General features: G+C 30.3%; 1 protein-coding gene and 1 long non-coding RNA gene across 4 annotated transcripts in view; one reads left to right on the forward strand and one right to left on the reverse strand.

Moving 5' to 3' along the window:
* The window catches only part of LOC142328467 (uncharacterized), a 266,368-nt gene that overhangs the window by 138,204 nt on the left and 104,227 nt on the right, over positions 1-23,937 (reverse strand). Inside the window, exon 1 of one of the 3 annotated variants that reach the window (XM_075372270.1) lies at positions 16,374-16,539. The exons of the other annotated variants lie outside the window; for them this stretch is intronic. Coding sequence (XP_075228385.1) covers positions 16,374-16,464 — 91 coding nt within the window. The 5' untranslated portion in view covers positions 16,465-16,539. Of the gene's footprint in view, positions 1-16,373; positions 16,540-23,937 lie in introns of those variants that run through there. 3 annotated transcript variants of the gene reach the window in all.
* The window catches only part of LOC142328469 (uncharacterized), a 283,425-nt gene that overhangs the window by 126,794 nt on the left and 132,694 nt on the right, over positions 1-23,937 (forward strand). The gene's annotated exons all lie outside the window — the stretch shown is intronic.

Raw genomic sequence — 23,937 nt, forward strand, 5'->3', positions numbered from 1 at the left:
CGTTATGGAAGCTAGCGAAAAATTTCGCCCGAATTTCGGTTCACCCGGTGAAATGATTTGATACTGACATTTTTAATGGGGTTTTAAAATGTAACCTTGCTGGTTTTTTATGTTTCATTTATCTGAAATATTGAATAAAACAGGTCCAGAGCTGTATATCATGATATCTATCGTAAAACAGGAACATTCGGTGACGAAAAACACGTTTATTTTTTGGTTTGAAGCGCAATAACTTTGTTAAATGACTAATAAGTAGGTAAATTTTATTATAAAATTCTGAATAATTTAATTCTGAGAAAATCGATGTAATAAATTCTACGAAAAAAATAAACTCATTTTTAATTTAAAACAAAACTTCAAGAAAAATGTTATGAATTTGTAAAAATTAAAAATAGCTGTAATTGATAGGCTCTTTCATACAAGAACAATGTTTCACGGAAAGAAAGTATCTGGAATTTTTTAACAATAAATTTCTTCTCTGCTTGAAAATTCTTCTCATTGGCGAAACTAATTGAAATGTTCTATAACTTGATGGTGGATTGACAAACGAAAATTTCGTTAATACCCTCTGAATATTATTTATATTTAAGATACAAGTTTTAATTTTCTGGGAATCAATGAAAAATAAAAATACTGATTTATCAACAAAACCATTAAAGGTGATTGGTTTTTGAAATGAGTCAGTGTTATTCGCTTTGAAATACCGGAAAGAATTATTAAATTCCTTCTACGTGAGTAGAGCTTGAGATAACGGAAGTTCAGATCTTTAGTATTTTTGGTGAAGTTATCTGTCCTGTCTTATTCCAAATCTGCTTTCACTTTTGGTTTTGTTTTAGTCAGTTTTTAATTAAGTATTAAATTATCCTAATGTAATGTTTTAGCAGTACCGATGAATTAAACATAAACGTGTTAATTTTTTTAACTTTTTTTTTACTAAAAGAAAGTTAAAAAATCTGATGTGGACACTACATGACTTCCTTGTTCACGTATTAAATTACATATACACATTTAAAAAAATGAAATGTACATAAAATTTTATTTCATTAATTACTTCTGATATTTCTTCTTTTTTTTTTATTGAATTATTGTTTATCGTAAAAAGTTTTTACAGAAATTTGTAGTTATTATTAAATCAATATATTTAAACTGAAAAAAAAGGTGATGTAGTCTGATTCCAACTGATGTGCCTTCCCCTTGTAAGATCCAAAAGCTCTCAATGAGGGCTTATTACTGCAGTTAAGTAAAAGCCCAAAATCCAATTGTTTTTTTTTGTGGGGATTTTGGGCTTTCTTGGACACTTATGGTTCAGTCCACTGCAATCAAGAGAAGGTGCTTAACTAGATGTGGCAACAATCCTAAGTCCAAAATTTCCACATTCAACGGCTAATTGTTTTTGAGCTATGCGAGATACATACGTATGTACGTGCAGACGTCACGTCGAAATTAGTCAAAATAGTTTCAGGGATGGTCAAAATGGATATTTCCGTTGAAATCTGAAATCACAAAACTTCCTTTACTTCGTACAAGGAAGTAAAAATGGTCTACTTAAAGCATTAAGAAAGTTGTAACATTTTTCTAAAAGCTAATTATGTTATTTTCTCAATTAGATTCGTACAATAAGGTTCTCAAGTTTCTAAGTGAATCTTTATTGTTTACCCTTTTAAAAGAAAAAATTTATTCATTGTCCCATATTTCATTAATAAATGATAATTTTGCAATTTAACATTTGTTGATATGAAAGACCGTAAGCTGCACTGTAAAGAACCGAAAATTATTTTCAAGGTGACCTTTAAAAATATTATTTACTGGTAGATTCTTGTATTTTTAATTGGCTGCGAGTTTGAAGTATTTAATCCTGATTACTCAAAATGAATTCATTCGTCACAGTAATAGAAGTTTATAGAAAGTTAAAGTTCAAATCGCCACTAATACGATATGACGTTGAATTTATTAAGAAATTTAAAAGAGTATTTATTAAAAAACAGGAAATTATAAATTATTTAAAAATTAATTTTTAGTTTATGATATTGAATTGCGCAGTATTCAAAATTAATTTTTTTTGCGAATACGTGGTAATTTCCAAGTTTGTTAAAATACAATCTTTAACAAAAATTGAAATACCAGTTTTTAAGTGCAGTTGTATAAAAAGCTTCAGAAAGATTAAAATTATGTGGCTCAGAAATAGCTTCCGAATTGTTCGATTAATGTTCTAAAAAATATGAAAAAATCTAGTGAATTAATGGAAGGAAATATTTGAACTTCTTCAGGTCAATTTCTATTTCGGCGTTGAATATTTATATGGAAAGACTTAACTTTAACGTATAAAACATTTTTTTTTTTTGGATGAATGAGAATTTTGACTGCTGACAGTATGGGTATTAATATTTAAGAATTTATAATATTTATAGGGAAAGGGTTGTTAATATTAATTAACATATTAAATAGAATTCTGTCATGGGAGTTATGTAAAGCGTTCAACAGAGGAATCGTTTCATAAACAAAAAAAGGATCCCACTGCCATTTATGAAAAATTCTTCCACAAAATTTCCAACAATAGGCCTTCTTCTAAAACTACTTTGCACCGGGTTTAAATGTAATCCCTGACGCGTGAGATTTGGATCCATAAAGAAACAGTGCGAGATCTAACAATATATTTTCTCTTTTGAGCGTCCATTTTTCTTCGGTTTGGTTCAAACACCGAACTATCAAATCGACGAAGGATGTCAATGTGTAACATTTTTGTATGAATCTTTATTCGACCAGTGATAAAAACGTGATTCTCCGGGGAAACATCTTAGATAGATCACCCTCATGAATTAATAGACTCAGAGGACCCCCTCCTCTGAGTCTAACCGTCGAAGTCATATGGTAGTTCAACCTCAGATGATTCTGCGTAAGATGGTCAAGTCCCTTGCATGACTGTCGCCACGAAAAAGTCATTAAGGGATTAATAAAGTGAAGGAATAAAAATAACACTAAATTTGCTCTTAAAACTTTTAACTTCAGCCAATCTTAAAACAGAAATATATGTACAAGCTTATTGTAAACCGGACCTCAAAAGAAATACACTTTTGCACCATACGGAATATCAAATTTCGACTTTGATCATTTAATATATCGCCTGTACCTTGATTAATCATACAGTATTTTCTTCAACTGATATATATATATAGAGTGTTGTAATTATTGATAGCCGTATGATATTTAATATAAACCAGCTGTCTCAGTGTTTCTTATAGTCACAGTGTAAGAAACACTAGATTTGCTTTCTTTGAAAGTAATGATGTTCATAATAGAGTTTGTCTGTGGGTGGACGAATTGATAATCTTATTCTGAATATCAATTGAATTTAATCGACTTGGTATGCTGATGTGAAAGAGTATATATTCGACTAAATAAATAAGACAACTGAAAACTAACTACACCTCATTTTCCGTTGTAAGCCTAACATGGACTTATAATAATAAATTTTGATTCAACTTTCTACAGAACTAGTGTGTCTCATGTCAAGCTGCTTACAACTCTTTGGTTATGGAATTAATAGATACAAATTGTATGGTATTCAAAGAAAAAAAAAGATTTTTTTCATTTAAAAATTAATGACAAAATTTTCTATAAAATAAAACGTTTCATGCATGTACCATCAGTAATGACGTTAAGGTGAATAAAATCAGAGATTAAAAAATGGCGGAATTTTATAGGAGATTACAATAGGGATCAACAGATTTATAAAACGTTAAAAAATGGAGTGTTATTTCGAAAGTGGACAAATTTCTTAATCGATATTACAAGAGTAAAAAAAATAAGTCTTATATTCACTGTTGTAGAGGTAAAACAAGGCGATATCCTACAAAGTTTGATCGAACGGGTTTCTGTTGTTGGCATCACATGAATTTGCATAGTCTATCGTAGATTTAGATGTACCACTTCGTTGCAATTCCGTCTTTTCGCTTCTGCTCATAAGCTCCCCACTGTGTTTGTAGGCGCCAGGTAATCGGATCTTGGAAGTTAATTGAACGATTAACAACAGTGTGATGTGAAAAATTATAACCTTATAGATTAGGTATATCCTCGTAACTTCGCCAAACATTCAGAAATTATATTCGACCTAGGTCTAATACAATCCTTTGTTAACACTTAATAATGTGTCTTTTGTCCGACTGGGGATCGCATATAGAAAAAATTCATCTCTAAATTCCCGCATACATCCACTGATGAGAGTAAATTGTTCCAACATTGTATTTTCATCTTGAACAAAGAATTTGTCTGTTTCCACGTTAGGACCTATTCCACGTTCCCGCCTATTAAAACTGGGTTACGGGTAACATATCCGTACACACGTCCCTTAAAAAATTTTTTCTATCGTTTACAGAGCATTACCCGTACTAAATTCTTCATTATAAACCTGAAAACTAGTACATTCCATTATCTATGCGTACAAAAAATAAACATCTAATTTTAGTTTGTTGGATTGCAGCCACGTACCGTTCCATAAACGAGCAGAATTGCGTGACAACTTGTCTTTGCTCAACGCCAATTACCCGTATCTTCTCTGTCGCTTAACGAAAGAAATATTTCATGACCTTGTAAGCAAAACCTAGAATTATGCAAAATCCTTTGTAAAATGAACAGCATGTTGTTTGTTTGGCATCTCACAGATTAAGTCATTGAAATTCATGTCGAATGAAAATAACGAATAGTGACAATAGAGGAAAACATGATTGAAATAATTGACTGCACCAACTGTTCAGCGATATAACTATGATTGAAATACAAGACAAATTGAAATACAATTATTTAACTGTAGAAAAGATATGAATTAGCTATTTAATATTGTATATTATTATTTAATTCGTAAATAATTTACATAACGATATTCAGAGAATGAAAATTGAGAAATGTGCCCGCTTTCGAAATAAGAACTGAACATTTTATATACTTAAATACACCAAATGTAAATTAAATGTTGACAATTTCAGAATGTTGAAAATAACATTTCTTGTCAAAAATCTAAATCTGAGACTATAGAAAAAATTTAAAAGAAAATTAAATTTATTGGTGCTTCCAGAATATTTTTCTTCACTTAATTTTACTTCATTATATCTTTATTTGATCATAAAGCTATTTCTATTCTCTAAAATATTTATAAAATACTTTCTTTTCATTTATAATTAATATAGTTGAAGAGAGAATTTGGTAGTGGCTACCCCCGTTAAGATGCTTCATTGGATTTACCCGGTCGGCTTTCGGATCAAATGTGTTGCAGTACGGTATAAAAATTTGTTTCTTCTGTAACGATCTATCTATTTTAATGGAGTTTTTACTAAACGATTTTTATTTTTTAGGAAAAGAGTTGGGGACATTAATTTATATACAGAGTGTTTCTAAAATGGTAGGCTGGCTATACATTTTCGGATTTTACTTGTAAAACTAAACAAAAATTTTCTAAGGAAAAATGGCAATTTCTCCTTCGTTCCTCCCGTCTCAATTTTGTTATTTTTATATAATAATTTATATCTCAAGTTCGGGTAGACGAATCACATTTATATATAGTAACCGTCTTGGTAATAAAGATTTAAAATTTGCAAAAAACCAGGACTTAAATACCTTTGCAAATTACAAAATGGCGGCCAAGTTTATTTTTCAAACCGTTATATCTTCATAAATATTAGTTTTATCAAAATTTATGTTATTTTCTAAAATATTATCCTTTTATTTTGGACAAAATTACATTTTATTTTTGAGATCGGTTAACAAATAGCCGAGTTATGGCAGAAAATTTATGTTGTTATTTGGTATCATAATTATTATTAGGTTTAGTACACTGGAAGAAACCCACCGGGTTGGTCTAGTGGTTAACGCGTCTTCCCAAATCAGCTGATTTGGAAGTCGAGAGTTACAGCGTTCAAGTCCTAGTAAAGCCAGTTATTTTTACACGGATTTGAATACTAGATCGTGGATACCGGTGTTCTTTGGTGGTTGGGTTTCAATTAACCACACATCTCAGGAATGGTCGAACTGAGTATGTACAAGACTACACTTCATTTACACCCATACATATCATCCTCATTCATCCTCTGAAGAATTATCTAAACGGTAGTTACCGGAGGCTAAACAGGAAAAAGAAAGCATTTACCCGTTTACTCCGAAATCGGTTAACAAATAGCCGAGTTATGGCAGAAAATTTATGTTGTTATTTGGTATCATAATTATTAGGTTAAGTACTGGGAGAAAATTATTACTTAATTTGATACTAATTTACCATACTAGAAATAATATTAAATAAAAACAATTAAAATTTCATCGAATGAACGTTAAGTGGAGGACATGAAACACACATAATTACAGTTATTACAGTTACATAATTATAGTTTTATAAGCAGAATCTGAAAAAGTATAACCAGCCCACCATTTTAGAAACACACACTCTCTCTCTCTCTGTATATGTGTTTGTGTGTGTGTGTATATATATTCTTTTATTATAAAAACTTTCAACTTTTATGTATGAGATGGTTCCAAAATAATAATCAAGCCGAATACTCTTTGTTATATAATATTCATGTCCTATCGGAATGAGTAAATTTATACTTTATCGAGTCATAAAGCTATCTCTATTTTGCATATGTGATCATAAAATATATAGTTCAGCGTTCTGAATCGCTAACGTGATAAGTAGTTAAGGACGAGTTCAAAAAATCTATTTGAACTCGTTTTCTGTCGTTTAAAGAAAACCGTTTCATAGATTTGATGCTAGGTTCTTTTATCTGAACTTTAATATATTTCTCCGTTGCTTTGTATGGGAACCTTTTACCACTTCCTCTTGTATTTAAGAAAATGGATGTGGTATATATTCTGTGTATATGTCCATATTGTGTGGTGTATGCACACACATGTGTACACACTATTGATTATTTATTTAAAATATTTTTGACTGTTTTCTTTGTTTCTATGTGATAGTTATTTTATCATAGATTGTTTTACTTTTTATTTAAATGTGTTATCTAATTTACAGTCTGTGTCCTCGATCAAATCTTGCTTGTGGTTATACTACTCATTGGACCGCATTGATATGCGATTAGCTTTTTCACGTATTCCCCATTTTTCAGTTAAGTTTATAAAATCATAAACATGATTTTTGTCTGTGTACATTTTGTGAAATAAAGTGAGTGAGTTTGTGTGTGAGTGTGTGTGTTTTTCTTTACTTACGGTAGATATAGTATAGTGAATACAAGAGGAAAGCATGTAAAATCATTTTTACATATTCTTGATATTTGGGCTGAAGGGTTTATTAGACGTAGAAAAAAAAATTGGAAAATTCTGTTCGTTTATATTTGTGTATGAGTGTGCGCGCATATTGGTTATATTGCATGAATACTTCTATTTGAATTATTAACTCCGGATTGGCTAGATAAAAAAATCTTGAAATTTGGCATGAAGTTGTACAACGCCGTTGCAGAATCTTTTTTTCAAAGAAGGTTTTTATTTAAAATAGTTTTAAAAAATTAACTAATACATGGATTTGTTAAAAAAATATATTTTTACATATTTAAAAATATATATTAGTATGTAATCTCCTTTACTTTTCTTATTTCATATTGTTTTCCAGAAAAAAATAATTTATTAAAGATTAAAAAAAATATTAAATTAAAAATATTAAATATCTTGTTTTTTTTTTAACAAATAAAAAATGATAAATCTTAAAATATTTCATATTTTTCCTCCTTAATTTTAAATTTTATTTTTCCATAAAATACCACGTGGTGATTACATTGAAAGTGCAATCTTTTGAAAATGTTGACCGATGATGGACTCAAAGGTAGGTAAAAATACTAAAAAACATAATTTTGATTACGCGACGTATGGAAGGCTCCAAACAAAAGTTACCAAACAAAGAAACGTTATCGTTATTATTATTATTATTCATCAAGATTAAATACTAATGTTTGTTAATGAGAAGAAAACCCTTTTTATAATATACTTTTCATCTTAGTATTCATAAAGAATGAACTCTGAAAATTTCTTTCACTTCTGTAACCAACTGGTACGGTTTGGAAAATTTAAATCGCCAGAGAGACTAATTAAAGTAGTGATCTACTGATCTCTAGATGTTTAACTATAATCTAAAATTTAACTGTACATATTAAAAATTAATTTTCTAAGTCGTTTACATAAAAAAAAAAAAAAACGATTTATTCGTCAAACAATAATTACCTTATTTACAATTACTTCAATTAAAAAAATACATTTAATTATTATTGATTTTGGAATATCGTGTATGTTAAATTCTTTTGTTAGAATATATTTAAACAAAGTATTAAAATTATATTTTTATGTATTTATGATAATAAAATGTTTTTAAATGTAAAATATAATTAGAAGTTCGCATAATTAAATATATTATCTATTTTATATTCATCTTGACGAGCTAGGTTTATCTACTTATTTATTTCTTTAAGTATAAATATTCAAAATAATATATTTTACTTTGAATTAACTACATGAATAAATTGTGCATGTCGTAGATTCGAGTCTAAATAGTCGACTGCCGTATCTTATCTTTGAACCATTTATTTTAATTTAATTATAATGACAAATATTTTATTACGATTTATATTTTTTTATTGAGTTCAGTCAGCTTTTATTTAAAAAAAGAATTAAATTTTTTAAAAAATATTTCTGTTTATAGTCACATCAATAATTAAAGTCATTAATGACTTATCAGCGTAATGTAACTGTACCGGTAAATTTGTAGTCTTGAACTCACTCAGGTCGACTACTCCTGAGACGTGCGGTTAATTGTGAAACCCAGCCACCAAAGAACATCTTTATCCCCGATCTGATATTCAAATCCGAATAAACCCTTTATTATGCTTTAAACTTGAGAACTTCGACTTCATTTGATTTACAACGACGAGCTTACCACTAGACCAATCCGGTGGGTTAAAAAAATTTTAACTTATTTTTATATCTAATTAAATCTTTATCTATTATGGTAGTTGAGATATTTATTTAAATCACGATGTAAAATGATTAAAAAAATTTGTAATAAATATATATTTTTCATCGAGTTTATCCTGGTCCTGGGTTCGAATCCCGGTCAGACATGGCATTTTCATGCCCTACAAATCATTCCTCTCATTCTCTGAAGCAATACCTAACAGTGGTCACGGAGGTTAAACAAAAAAAAAGTTACATCTTGAAGCAAAAATTGGGATCAAAGAGAAAGCTATGGAATGCTACTATGCTACCGGTAGTGCTATAAGGAATTGAATCTTCGTCCTGAGTGAAAAATAAACAGAACGAGAACTACTGTAAAAAATATAATTGGAATAATACAAAAAATAGGAGAACAAAAATGGAAACAAAATGAAACGGCAATATATCATATTGGAAAGGAGGTAAGAAAATGGAATCGGGTCGGTCCTCTAACAAGAAGAAATCCGGACGAAAGATGGTCAAAAAAATAGAATCGTATCTACAAGAATTGGAGAGAAGTAGACGAAGGCCTAACTCTATTTTGGATGAAGCTATGAAAAAATATGTAGAGGTAATGTGCGAAATAGAGTAGCGTGGGATCGGATAGAGAGATAGAATTAAATATATACGAAGGTCATTCAACAATAAAAGACTAAATATCTGTGGAGGAAAAAACAGTTTGTAACATGGTTATGATACTTTCAAAACAGTAAATCCAGTAAACCTATGATGACTTTTGATAAGTTCTTTGAGTAAGACTGGTTTGCTTGTATCTCAGTATCTCCTTTTACGATAGCGAGTTCTCTTGAAGTTTGCGAAGTAGTTGAACAGCGTGCAGCGATCCCTTTTTTTACTTTCTGAAGGCGAAAAACCGTTTAACATTTACTCTCCTGTGACTAAGCAATTCGAACAAGATTGTATGAATAGCAGAAATTTTTATAAGCGAGTAGAAAAATTTAAAGACGGTCGAACTTCAGTGACTGACGAGCACCGTTCTGGACGTCTAATTGAAGTTGAAACTCCCATAGACTCGATTTTCTAGCAGATACTACTGTGACAGCCTTATCAACAAAGTGAAGCCAGCACTACTGAAAAAACGCCCTGGATCTCAGAGCACAGGTATCATTCTGCTTACGATAATGTCCGGCCTCATGTGTACATCTCAGGTAACTTTAGAACCATTTATAAATTGTAACGGGAAGTACTATTTCATTCTTCATACAGTTCTAACTTGGCCTCATCGTATTTCTACTTTTTTTTTCTACTCCAGGAGGCGCTATGTGGTAAGAAGTTTAATGACAATGAAATCGGTAAAGAAATTGTAATAAATTGGCTCCGACATTAGGATAAAGATTTCTTTGCAGCAGGCATAAATAAGCTGATCCTGAAAACGGATAAGGGTATTAATATTGTTAGAGATAATGTCGAAAAGTAGAAAAAAAGTCACATTGATTAAATTAACCGTTTTAGCTCCAATGCTTTGTGTCTTCAGTTATTAAATGACCCTCGCATATGCAAACGAATGGTTGAAGGATAATTTAATATTTAATGGTCAAGAAACCTGAGTGTTAGAATGTTTTCTTTAAATTTTTTATAAGCGTTTTTGTTTCAGTTATTAAAAATTGAAAACACAAAGAAAATATTCAAATTATTTCAATGTGAGAGAAATCAAAATAAACAGGATTGATTTTAAAAAGACAAATCTCGATTTATAGATAGCAATTAGGTGGATACCGTAGAATTTACCGTATGCAAATAAAACTTCTAATGTATTTACTCTAAAATATATGGTTATTATTCTTTTAAGTTTTTTTTTTGTAAGACGAGAAGACCTAAAGGCACCAGGCGTTGTAGTACCGCCTGGTCAGTAGGATTTTTACCCCATAAAAACCACTCTCTCACCCACGTTTTCCTTGGACCGTGACAGCTTTCGCATTACATCAGACTGGAGCATGCTATACGTTGCCCTACTTAGAGCAGCTCTCCAATTTCATCCACCTTCAAAAACATCTAAGTATACGTTAAACACCATCCTCCATTTAAATCTCAGAACCTGTTCGACATAAGCCGATACCGAGTCACAAATTTCCTCGTCCGTCAACATTGCCTTCACATTCTTGTGTGGGAAAATTTACCTCAACAGCGAAGAGAGCGTCCTTTGCTCTGAGGAAAAATGACTGCAGCCCAAAGAGATATGACGGGTCGTCGCTTTTCCTTTCGGAGATCGTCACGGGAGGGGGTATTAATGTTATTATTCGAGTCATTTTTAAAAGTATGAGTAATAAAATGTTTTTCCTGGATTTCGGTTTAAATTAATGATTTTTTATTAAACTTAAGGAATTAAGAAAAGAAATTAAGTTTTTTGCGATCAATTTGATTACTAATCGGCCTAAATTTAATTATACTGTTTTTGCTTGTTTTTTTTTTTTTTAATTCAATTCATTTTACTTTCCTGGCATCATAGATCTACAGATATGCTGCAAAAAGAAAAGCATGCTAATCAGTAAAAAAGTGGATTTCTTTACACTTCTCAAAGTTTCATGATCAGGACGCCAAAAAACAAGTGGGGAATAATATACGTGCTTATGTATGTATAATTTTTGATAGGATAAACTGATTTTTATGAAATTTGGTACAGACTCGTGTGTGTGCGGCAATTTGTTGGTAAAAGTTTAAGGTCAATTTCTCCAGTGGATGGGGTTCTTTGGAGTAAATCTTCTCAAAATTTTACAAACATAACCCCACTTTATATTAAGTTCGGTACATGCGTACATGCTTATCTTACCATTTTAAAGAACATTTTGTCCCCAAATTCCCCTTTTCCCAAAAATCGAGAAAATATATCTTTTATATTTACAGAAATCTGTCTTCCTAACTATAATAGTTGTGCAAATCGCCTCCAAAAAATACTTTGAGGATAATATTGGAGGTGGGGGAGCCGATCAAAGTTTAAAAATATCGATTTTTTGAATTTCTTAACCTTTTTTCATGTATCATTATTTTTCCAGTATAATAGAATAAATAACCAATGGCAAGAAAAGTATACTAATTTTGTCCTTAGCTTTTTTAATTATTGTTTAATACTGTACGTTGAAGAGGTATTGCGGCAAATAGATGAAGGAAGAAGCATTTGGAAAAATATTGTTAAAAGAAGAGACAGACTTATAGGCCACATACTAAGGCATGCTGGAATAGTCGCTTTAATATTGGAAGGACAGGTAGAAGGAAAAAATTGTGTAGGCAGGCCACGTTTGGAATATGTAAAACAAATTATTAGGGATATAGGATGTAGAGGGTATACTGAAATGAAACGACTAGCACTAGATAGGGAATCTTGGAGAGCTGCATCAAATGAATGAAGAAAAAAAAAGTTTAATACTGAAATAATGATATGAATTGAAAAATCATTGGGCGAAGCTTTAAATTTCTTTACGTTTTCATTTACATAATGCTTTTTGTATGATTTATTAAAAGTATTGTTACAGCGAAAATTCGATTTTTAAATTTTTACATCTTTAATGTTAAAGTGTTTTTCAATATGTATAGTCAACTCTGTTTATATTAACTGAATACGAATTTAATTGAATTAAACCAAGTGATTGATTTTAGTACCACATAAATTTTAATTCAGAATTTTTATCCTTGATAATCCACAAAAATATCGACAACAAACAATTTTTATTAGGTTTTTAAAAGATTTTTATTAGAATTTTAGAGTTAAACTTACTAAACTAGCAGTATTTAATAAATCTTTACATGTAGTTTATACGTGAAAGTTGTACCGATAAATCAATTTAAAAAAAATTCTTTTACTAATCAATCTACGGTATTGTTATTACATCTAAATCTAAGAATTCTTATGTAGAACGATATTTATATTTTGTTTACCTTATATTTTCTTAAATTTAAATAATAATTGTAGTATGGTGAAAAAAACACCTCGCACATGTGGTTCAAAAAGTATTTTAATATTTTATACGTTTCAACTACCAAATTTAATAAATTAAGTAAAAATTAAAATAAGGTTCAAAACTTATATTTTACCAACGGTAGTTGATTGTGGAAAGATTAGCCAATACCAAAAATTATTTTACTGTAATAGAAAAATCATAACAATGTTTCCAGGGATATTGGGCATCACTGACAAATGATTGTCTTAGAGGCGTTTAACACTACATACCGTTAATATTTGTTTTTTTGTAAATAAGGTGTCTGACGATAAAAATATTTTTTACCATCCATCGTAAGATTAAGTATGTAATGCACCAGTAAAGGAAATGCTGATTTGCAGTTGCAGAGGACCGTTAGACTTAAAGACGTGAAAGAAATGAGACAGGTAAATGACGCTCAGGAGTATATATAGTGTAAAAAGTGAACTGAAAACAAAGTGATTGTTAAATTTCTCGTTAAAAATGGTTTGGTGATCGAAAACGTCTTCTCCTTCACACTACCTTGTATAAGAAAAATATCAAAGATCATTTTTAAGTGAAAAAGTTGATGAAAAAAGAAAAAATTGCTTGAAAAATCGATGCAATTTCTCATTCCGCCTATTAACAAGGAAACCTTAATGCAAAAACTACGATATGTATGGGTTTTCATATTTTCAAGAATTTATCAAACACAGGTACATTTTTTAAATTAAAGGAAAATGCTTAAAAGTCATGGTGCAGTCGGGACCAAATTCTCTGATCTCAGATGATAGACATCAATGCAGAAAAGTAGAAAAATGAGATCGTGATCATTATTAGAGAATAGTTCATTTAACTTTTTATAAAATCCTTTTGTATTATTAATATTGTTATTAAAAAAAAAAAAAAATTAGGGTTCAAATACAGAGATAGAAGAACAATTGCTAACATGTACAAGAACCAAACAGAAACAGGAATAATTGAAGAACATAAGAAAGAAGCCGTAATAAGAAAGGGAGTCCGACAAGGATGTTCCCTATCTCAGTTACTTTTTAATCTTTACATGGATCTAGCAGTTAATGATGTTAAAGAACAATTTAGATTCGGAGTAACAGTACAAGGTGAAAAGATAAAGATGCTACGATTTGCTGATGATATAGTAATTCTAGCTGGGAATAAAAAGGATTTAGAAGAAACAATGAACGGCATAGATGAAGTCCTACGCAAGAACTATCGCATGAAAATAAACAAGAAGAAAACAAAAGTAATGAAATGTAGTAGAAATAACAAAGATGGACCACTGAATGTGAAAATAGGAGGAGAAAAGATTATGGAGGTAGAAGAATTTTGTTATTTGGGAAGTAGAATTACTAAAGATGGACGAAGCAGGAGCGATATAAAATGACGAATAGCACAAGCGAAACGAGCATTCAGTAAGAAATATAATTTGTTTACATCAAAAATTAATTTAAATGTCAGGAAAAGATTTTTAAAAGTGTATGTTTGGAGTGTCGCTTTATATGGAAGTGAAACTTGGACGATCGGAGTATCTGAGAAGAAAAGATTAGAAGCTTTTGAAATGTGGTGCTATAGCAGAATGTTAAAAATCAGATGGGTGGATAAAGTAACAAATGAAGAGGTATTGCGACAAATAGATGAAGAAAGAAGCATTTGGAAAAATATAGTTAAAAGAAGAGACAGACTTATAGGCCACATACTAAGGCATCCTGAAATAGTCGCTTTAATATTGGAAGGACAGGTAGAAGGAAAAAATTGTGTAGGCAGGCCACGTTTGGAATATGTAAAACAAATTGTTAGGGATGTAGGATGTAGAGGGTATACTGAAATGAAACGACTAGCATTAGGTAGGGAATCTTGGAGAGCTGCATCAAACCAGTCAAATTACTGAAGACAAAAAAAAAGTTGTTATTATAAACTATTGTTATTCTCGTCTAGCCAGGGATACCTCTTGCACCCCCACAGTGTTCATTATCCTTATTTTTGTGAGAATAATACTGATAAATAACAGTTAAAGCCTGTTCAATTTATAAAAAACCTATTGTAATTTCTTCAGAATAGCCCACAAGAATGATCTGAAGTATGAAGGTTTCAGAGCAGTCGGCCCTTATTTTAGAAATAGCAGTTATAGCTGGTTACTCGTCTTTCGTATGGATAAATACGTATTTTGCACGACAAACCGCGAAGAGAGGCCTTATCTCGTATCTTATTTTTTATTTTATGATTTTTAGTTAGGTAACCGGAAGCAGGTGAAGCAAGTCGCGTTTACAAAGTTATAGTGGCAGTCGTTGTGTTGGTTGAGCTGCCGCGCCGTACATCGTCGCACCTTTTAAAGCGAATTTTACCGATAAATAAAAGATATATCGAAAAAGAGAAAGGTACCTTTTTTTATGAAAAATGTAATATTAAATACTGCAAGTGGTCTCGGAATTCGATTTTAACAACGGTTTGGACACATTAAAGTTGAATATTGGAAAGGAACATATTCCATTAGTTACTGCAAGCCATTAAAACGTCCACCATCTTGAAACAATGAAATATTTTGTGACAGTAGTAATCCTCTTTTTTCCAGATTTATATCGATATTTATGTAAAATTTTAACTCGTTTGGTTTGATTAGGTTCTGCGTGGAGGAACAGATTTCCAGACACCACTAGATTTTTATAAATATAGATCAGATTATACAGTATAATAACTACTCTGTTTCACAAAAATTCAGTACAATTAGCTAATTAAGTTATTTATTACATAATTAGAATGTACTCTATTTTTAAAATTTTTTAATTTATTTTTGTTTTAAGATAGCAAAATGAAAAGTTCAAAGAAACGTTTCAAAAAAAAAAAAATTATATTTGTGTGCATTTTGATTGTTAAATTGTCATCATAAGCAGATAACATGAAACATAAATATATAAAAAAAAGAAAGTAAGATAACAAGTAAAATAACATTAAAAAATAAATAAAAGTAAATCATCACTTTGAAGAACAGCCAAACAATTTCTATCCATATGAAATAAAAAAATAAAAAATGGATAATTTTTTTTATTTCGTGTATGTAGATAGGAAAGTTTTATTTCACAATTATTGATCTTTGTTTTTTCTTTTGTATTTTAATTTATCCCTTTTATCTATTGATAATAACTGTTTATCAATCGAAATAACCATCTTATAATAGTTATATAGGTTTATTATTTTTTGTAAATAGTTATTGAGAATGCTCAACCTAAAATATTTCTTACTTTATATTCAAATATTTTTATTTTATTATCACGTATTACTATATTTTTAACTACTGGGGTTCACCCTTCGTTACGCTTATACAAAACTCTTACCTGTAATTACTTGTTAAAAACTTAAACAGATACTACGAGGTAAGCATACTTATAATACTAATTATTATTCTAATATATTTTCGGATTTATTCAAAATCACGCTGTAATAATAATAATAATAATAATATTATATACATACCACTTTTAGTTGATTTATTTTGATTTTTCGTTACACCTGTTTTAAAAAAATTCGATAAAGATAATTCTACACACTCTTTTAAAAAAATCATTCACATAAATTCGTGTATTCTGACTATTGTTTACAGTATTAACAAAGGCTGACCTAATGTTCTATTCGCTTTTAAGTACGTAAGTATGACTGATAAAAAATAATTAAAATTCCTACCTTGTTAATAGCGGTGACAAAGGTGTTATTGTTTATTTCTGTTCAGTATGACACATATACGTATTTTATTTATGACTAAAACAATACATATAACAGCCATCATAATTGTCAGTTGTTTAATTAACTTTAATTACTCAGGAAAAAATAAACTTAGTATACGTAACTAAGCTATTGTTTTACATTTTAAAATATTCAGGCTTTTTTCTCTTCATCATAAAAAAATTTGTACAATTTGAAATTTTTTTATTAGATGAACGCTCAAACTGTATATATATATATATTTATATTTATATAGATGAAAAAAATATTCTTTTATAAAGATTATTCTTTTGTTTTCTACAAAGAAATAATGAATGGATTTTTATGTAGATTTTTACTGTGAAAGATAAATACGATCATGCAACGACGGATTTTTTAAAGGATTGAATTTGAGAACTTTACAAAAAAAAGGAAAATAATAGAAGAATTTTTTAATTTTTTTAGAATTACATGAAAGTTATGGACTGTTATTATTATTATTATTATTATTGCATAATAAATTATGAAACAATTAACTGTTTATTATAATATTATGAATATATTAAATTTAACAACTTCCCTATTTTCAAACAATCCCTAACTACAAATATTAATAACTTACTACTTTTTTTTGGTAACCTCCGGGTCCGCAGTTAAGCATTTTTTTCCGCAGAGGATGAGATGAATGTTTTGTAGCGTGTGTGAAAAATGACATGCCTGATCGGAATTCGAACCCAGGACCTCCGGGCGAATGGCCGAGATGCTACCATTCTCGCCACGGAGGCCGGCAACTAACTACTACTAACTACAAATATATCTTATGATTCTATTTGTGTTTTTTTCCAGCAAAAAGAATTTTTGTTCTAATATTCTTTTCCAATTAAGAATATGTTTATACTTGTTAATTATTGTGAAAATTTACATGATAAGGAGTACTCGAGTAAAAGATTTATTTGATGGGACGAAGTCGACTTATTGCACAGCATTATTTTCTAACGTTATTTTTCAGCGCTGATTCCGACGGTGTAACGTTTTACGGTTCAAAAATAACGATAGTATTTAATTACTTAGTTATATAATTTCGTGAATAAAATATAAAGAATTTTTTTTTACCTAAGTTTTAGGATTATTATTCCGTTTTCAGCTATTTAATTCAACGATTACTGCTTAAACAAACTGAATTGAAGAAGCTTTGCTGTGTAGCCGATCAAATTATAAAAATGAGTGATAGAGCATGATACTACTCGAATATCAAAAAAAACAAAAAACAGTGAAGCTCATATCCTGAGTGGCCTTGCAACCTGTCAAGTGAAACTTGAACGAAATTAAACTTACTATTGTTTGTTAAATTATTACTGTTTTATTTTCTTCTTCATTTAACAGGTTTAATATTTAAAATTTTTTTTTATTGGAATTTTTATTATTTCTATTTTTAGAAGTTTTGATTATCTCTTTCAAATGTTCTACGTGTGTATACAAGGTTACACAAAAATTTCTTAGACTTTTATCTTCATTATACATTGCTAATATTTTAATTTTTAATCCATTGTATATTCTTTGCTTTGCTTTTTTCTCCCGGTCTACCGACCTTCAAACTTTTCAACATGTTATTGAGAATATCTGTATTCTTTTTAATAATTTTAAACTTTTTCTTAACGTAATAAGTCCTCATTGAAAGCTTTTCAATGATATATCATAATTGGTACTTATTTTCATTGGTTTCACAGTTATAGCCAAATAAAATTTTAATTAACGAATTATTTGGCTCCTACAAGGGGAAGGCACATCGGTTCGAATTCGACTTCATTTATTTCTTTTTTTTTAATTTAAACGTATTGATTTTTTAATAATTTTTAACCTCTGATTGTAAAAAATTACAGTAAGTAATAATTCAATAATAACAATAAAAAAAAAAATATGAAAAAATATTAGAAATTATTAATGAAATAAAATTTTAAGTACTTTTCATTTTAAAAAAAAATGTATACGTAATTTAATAGGTGCGCGAGGAAGTCATGAATTTTTTAGATGTACAATGTGACATCTATTCCTATTATACTCATATTATTGTAACAATTTTCATTAAGTTTTTGTGTTAATATTGTTTGAGGATAATTATTATTAAATTTGCGGACCCGTAATTTTTTTATTTCTAGTTTAATTTACGGTTAATAAATAATAGACTTTTTCTCTAATATACAACTTGCAGAGGGGTTCTCCCGTTTTATATTCACCCTGAGGATTATGACGTGATAATAACGTGTGCATAAAAAAAAAAGTTGTCTAGATTAATTAGTTATATATTTTGCAAGACTACATATTCACTTTAATTATATTTTCTGTATTTTAAAAATTAAAAAAAATATTTTTATGTTATTTTGATCAAGAATTAGTGAAAATTGATCAAGCTGCATCTTTCTATAATTGTTTTTGTTGATTTTCGTAAAACTAAAACGAAATGAAAGTCTTGATTTCCAGCCTTTTAACATCTGTTTCCAATTTTTTCCTGATATTGAAAATGTTTAAAGGAAGATAATAGCTTCAAAAAAGTTCGATATAAAATCGTTTTCTGTAATATAAATACTATTTTCGGACGAAGTGATTTCGGAACGATTTTAAAAGCTTCTCCAAATACAAAATCTTATTTTCTTAAAATCGTTGGGGCCTCCACGTGGTTCATCTGGATAGCTTATGGAGAACTGGAGATATCCATAAGTGAACTAAATCGAATTCAAACCTCTTTGGCTAAACTCCAAAGTTGTAAACTCGCGGGCTTGCCCACAACACAGGAAAGAAACATCCTAGAAAGTTCAAGAATGGAAAGTTCTTTTATTACTAACTATATCCCTTCTAGTAATAACAGAGAAGTTCACCATCGGATTGGGGAGGTGGACAAATAAGAGAAACTTCTAAAGACGAATCGGAGCGTCGGAATACACCCAAAAAACAAACAGTTAAAACAAAACAGTTCCACTACTTTGCGACATTAAACATTAATTCACTAACGAAAACAGGGAAACTCAAAAACCTCACAAACATACTAGAACACCAGAAAATAGTAATATTAGCATTACAAGAAATGAGAAATACCATACAAGAACACTACGAATCACAAGGGTTCAGAATCTACCAAGGAATTCCTGGCAAAAAAGTCATGAAAAATGTCCCGCAGTTTGGAACAGGTTTCATTGTCAAAAATACAATACTCGATTCAGTCATAGATTTTCAAGCATACTCAGACCGAATCGCAACATTAACGATAAAATCAGCAAACAAATTCTACACACTAATCAACGCACATGCACGAACAAACATTAAAAACAGGACTAACCCTAAGGAAGTGGAAAACTTCTGGAACCTATTGGACCAGATAACTACCAAAATAAACAAAAGGCATACCAAAATTCTATTAGGGGATTTCAATGCACAGTTGGGAAAGGAAAAAAGATACCACGATATCATTGGTAAATGGCCTGTACAGAAAAGAACAAACGCAAATGGCCAAAGACTGGTGGATTACTGTAGAAATCACGACCTTTTATCTAAATTCACCAGACTACCCAGAAAAGCCAAAAGAATGAAAACCTGGAAAAGTCCCAACTGGAAACTTGGAGAGTTTCAACTCGACCATGTCTGTATGGAAAAAAATTCACACAAAGAGATCTACAATGTAAAAGTGATGAGAGGTTTGGAAGTAGACTCAGATCATTACTTAATCAAAATTAAAATCAAAATGACACCACGGAGAAAATCTGCAAGGGACAAAAGATTTAAAAAGCAATATGACCAGAATAAAATTACAGGAAAAGTCACATACACCGAAAGAACAGACCAACTAGGGACTGAAAACAAACTAGAAGCCCTGGTGGAAAAACTAAAAGAAATAGCACCGCCAGATAAAAAAAGGAAACACCAGTGGTGGAACATTATCTGTGATCAAGCACTGGCAAACAGACACAAGGCTTGGTTGATGTTCCAATCAAGAAAGACAGAAGAGAACCAACAAACACTAAGAATGCAAAGAAAACTCGCACAAAAAATAATCCGAAATCAAAAGAGGGAGTATCACAAGAAATTACTAGAACAGATTGAGGAAGACTTCCATAAAAATAATACAAGACAATATTACAAAAACTTTAAACTGAAGAACATTACATTTAATGCCCCAACACTAATGTTAAGAAATTCAGAAGGAAATCTGGCTCACACTGATAAAGAAAATGCCAACATCATGAGAGAAAGCTTTAGAAAACTTCTGAATTGTGAAGAACCAAAAGAACTTCTGGAAATAAACACAAATACCCAGATTAAAACACCAAGAGAAAACATCCTTCCACCAACATTAGCAGAATTAAAGATAGCCCTGAAGCAAATGAAAAACAACAAAGCAAGTAGAGAAAATTTCCTGACTGCAGAATTATGGAAGAACGCGTCAGAAAAAGTACACAGAAATCTCCACAAAGAAATGGTAAAAATATGGCACAAAGTGGAATTTCCGGAAGAATGGAAAACCGCAATAATCCACCCTTTACATAATAAAGGTGATAAAACCAACCCTGACAACTATAGGGGAATTTCCTTACTAGATTGCACTTGCAAAATTCTATCAAGAATAATTTACAACAGAATCAAAGACCAACTGGAATAAGAACTAGGGGAATACCAAGGGGGATTTAGACCATGGCGAGGCTGCCCAGAACAAATTCTAAATTTAAAATTAATTATAGGGTATCATAAACTAAGGAATAAACAACTGGTAGTGACTTTTATTGATTTCAAGAAAGCATATGATTGTGTACATCGAGAATCCCTGCTAAAAATCCTGAGAAATTTAGGGCTTCAGCCAAAACTAGTCAAAATCATCGGACTAACACTAACGGATACCAAATCCAGGGTTAAATTCAGGGGAGAAATATCTGATCCATTCGACTTCAAAACAGGACTGAGACAAGGAGATGGACTGTCACCGCTTTTATTCAACTGTGCCCTTAAATTTATAATACGGGAGTGGAAAAAATTAAATAAAGACAACGTTAAAATTGGAAAAGGTATCTCAGTAAATTGCCTAGGCTTTGCGGACGGTTTAACCCTACTATCCCAAAATATAGAACAGGCCAGATACAGTGTCAACACTGGAAGAGATTGCAGGAAAAATCGGTCTAAAAATTTCATACGAAAAAAACAAAATTATGGTGAGAGACCCACTATGCATAAACAAAGTAAAAATAAACAATAATGACATAGAACTAGTAGAAAACTTTAAATATTTGGGGGAAAACATCACGCACAACCTCCAAGAAAATCCAAACTGGAATGAAAGAATAAATAAACTCATCAAAGCCACAATAAAAACACAAAACATCTATAACAAAAAATGCATGTCCATAAACACAAAAATAAGACATTATAACTCAGTTATCCAACCAGAAATACTTTACGGATGCGAAACCATATTTGAACCGTACCAGACAAGGTTTACCGACAAACTGGAAAAGATTGAAAGACAGATTCTACGACGATGCATCGGGAAAAACATTAAAAAAGACGGGATTTGGAGAATTATTCCAAACGAAGAGATTTACAAAACTATCATCCCGATAACCAATAAATTTAGAAAGAAGATAATTTCCTTTCTAGGACATATTTTCAGAATGGAAGAGACCAGACTTATCAGACGGATAATCGAACTTTTCTGGAACAAGAAAAGCAGACCGAACTGGTTATACGAAGTACAGAAAGACATGGAGGAATTAGATATAACCCGTGAAAACCTAAAAACGAAAACCGGAAACTATGAGAAATTAAAAAATAAAGAAACAAGATTCCTATCAAAACCCAAGAAAACAATAAGCCGGGTGTACTCTAAACAAGAAAGGGCAAGAAGATCTGAAACCCTTAGAAATTACTGGCAAAAAAGAAAAGCTGAAAAACAACAAATCAGCAAGAAAAGAAAGAACTTGCCAAAAAAAAAATTAACTAAAGTGATCTATTATGTTCTTAAAAGTAATAAAAAATAAAATAAATAAAAAAAATACTATTTTCTAGAAGTATAAAAGACCTTTTTTATGAATTTGTTGTATTCACTTCTGTAATCTTCTGAAATTGTAAACTGTAATAATCTTTGAAGTTTTTATTTACTTGTTTAATATAATTGTTTGCACAGTATGCGTTAATAATGTATAGTGAAAATCAGGCTTTACCTCCTAGTATTATGGGTTATGTGTATAGCAAAAATTTCTTCAATTTTTCAACTAAGTTTTTAGTTATGCATTTTTCTGTCATATTTGATATTTTTAATCGGACCAAGAAAAAAAAAATGAATTATGAGAAATTTCATGACATGTAGTTTGCTTGGAATCGTTAATTAAATCAGTAATATTGCTTGTTAAATGAATTTTTTTTTGAAATGAGTTTTTCTTCGAATTTATCAAAATACTAATGAAATTAGTCTTAGTAGGATGATTCATGAAGGTTAGACGAACCTTTCTAGGAATTATTCTGTAAATGGCTGGATATGTTTACTAAAAGATACTAATATATTCATTTCTTATTTTTAATGGTACATAAATATTCTGTCGATTTTTTTTAAAACAAAAAAAAATCAAATTTGATAATTTTAGTTAGTTTCAATATTTTTAAAGGTAAATAATTACGTAAACGTGGAGGGGCTGTGGTGTTATTTTATTGCTTTATGTAAGTACATTGACGGTAAAACCTATATTCTGATTCTGATGATAAAGTTTAGTTTTGAAAGCATAATTGGTTATGCGCAATAGTTCACTCGCCTGTGGGTATGTGTTTGTATCGGTAAGCGGGTGTAGTGGAGTTATATAGTACGGGTAGGGGAATGAGACACTTCTATTGCCTGCAAAAGACACGCTCGCGCATATCAGGTGCGCGCATGTGTGTATTCGCCCCACTCTGACGTTGTAACAGTATAGTTCCTTCTTCACCCGTGATTAAAATACCCCTTCCAGTCTTTAAAACAGAAAAATAATTCTTAATTTTCGCGCTAAAAATGTGTCTTAAAAAGTTATTTATCTAACAACTGTTTTATGGATAAAAAATACAGTTTTTCACGTCATCATATTTTCATTTAATAATGGCTTCATAAATGGCTTTAATTTAAATAATGGCTTTCATTTTTAAATGGCTTTTTTTATTTATAAACATCAGTATGAAATGTTGTTTTTTTTTTTTTTACGCCAGTCACTGTAGGACCACATAGAATAATTAACTTCTGGCTAGGTTTTTAGCTCTCCATTACTCCTTCATTATTTACTGTGCCGCTTTCTCCTTTCTTCCAATAACGTAGATTATCGCATTCTTTCTTCTCCTT

This window comes from Lycorma delicatula, chromosome 7 (assembly GCF_047948215.1).
Source record: "Lycorma delicatula isolate Av1 chromosome 7, ASM4794821v1, whole genome shotgun sequence".
NCBI lineage: Eukaryota > Metazoa > Arthropoda > Insecta > Hemiptera > Fulgoridae > Lycorma > Lycorma delicatula.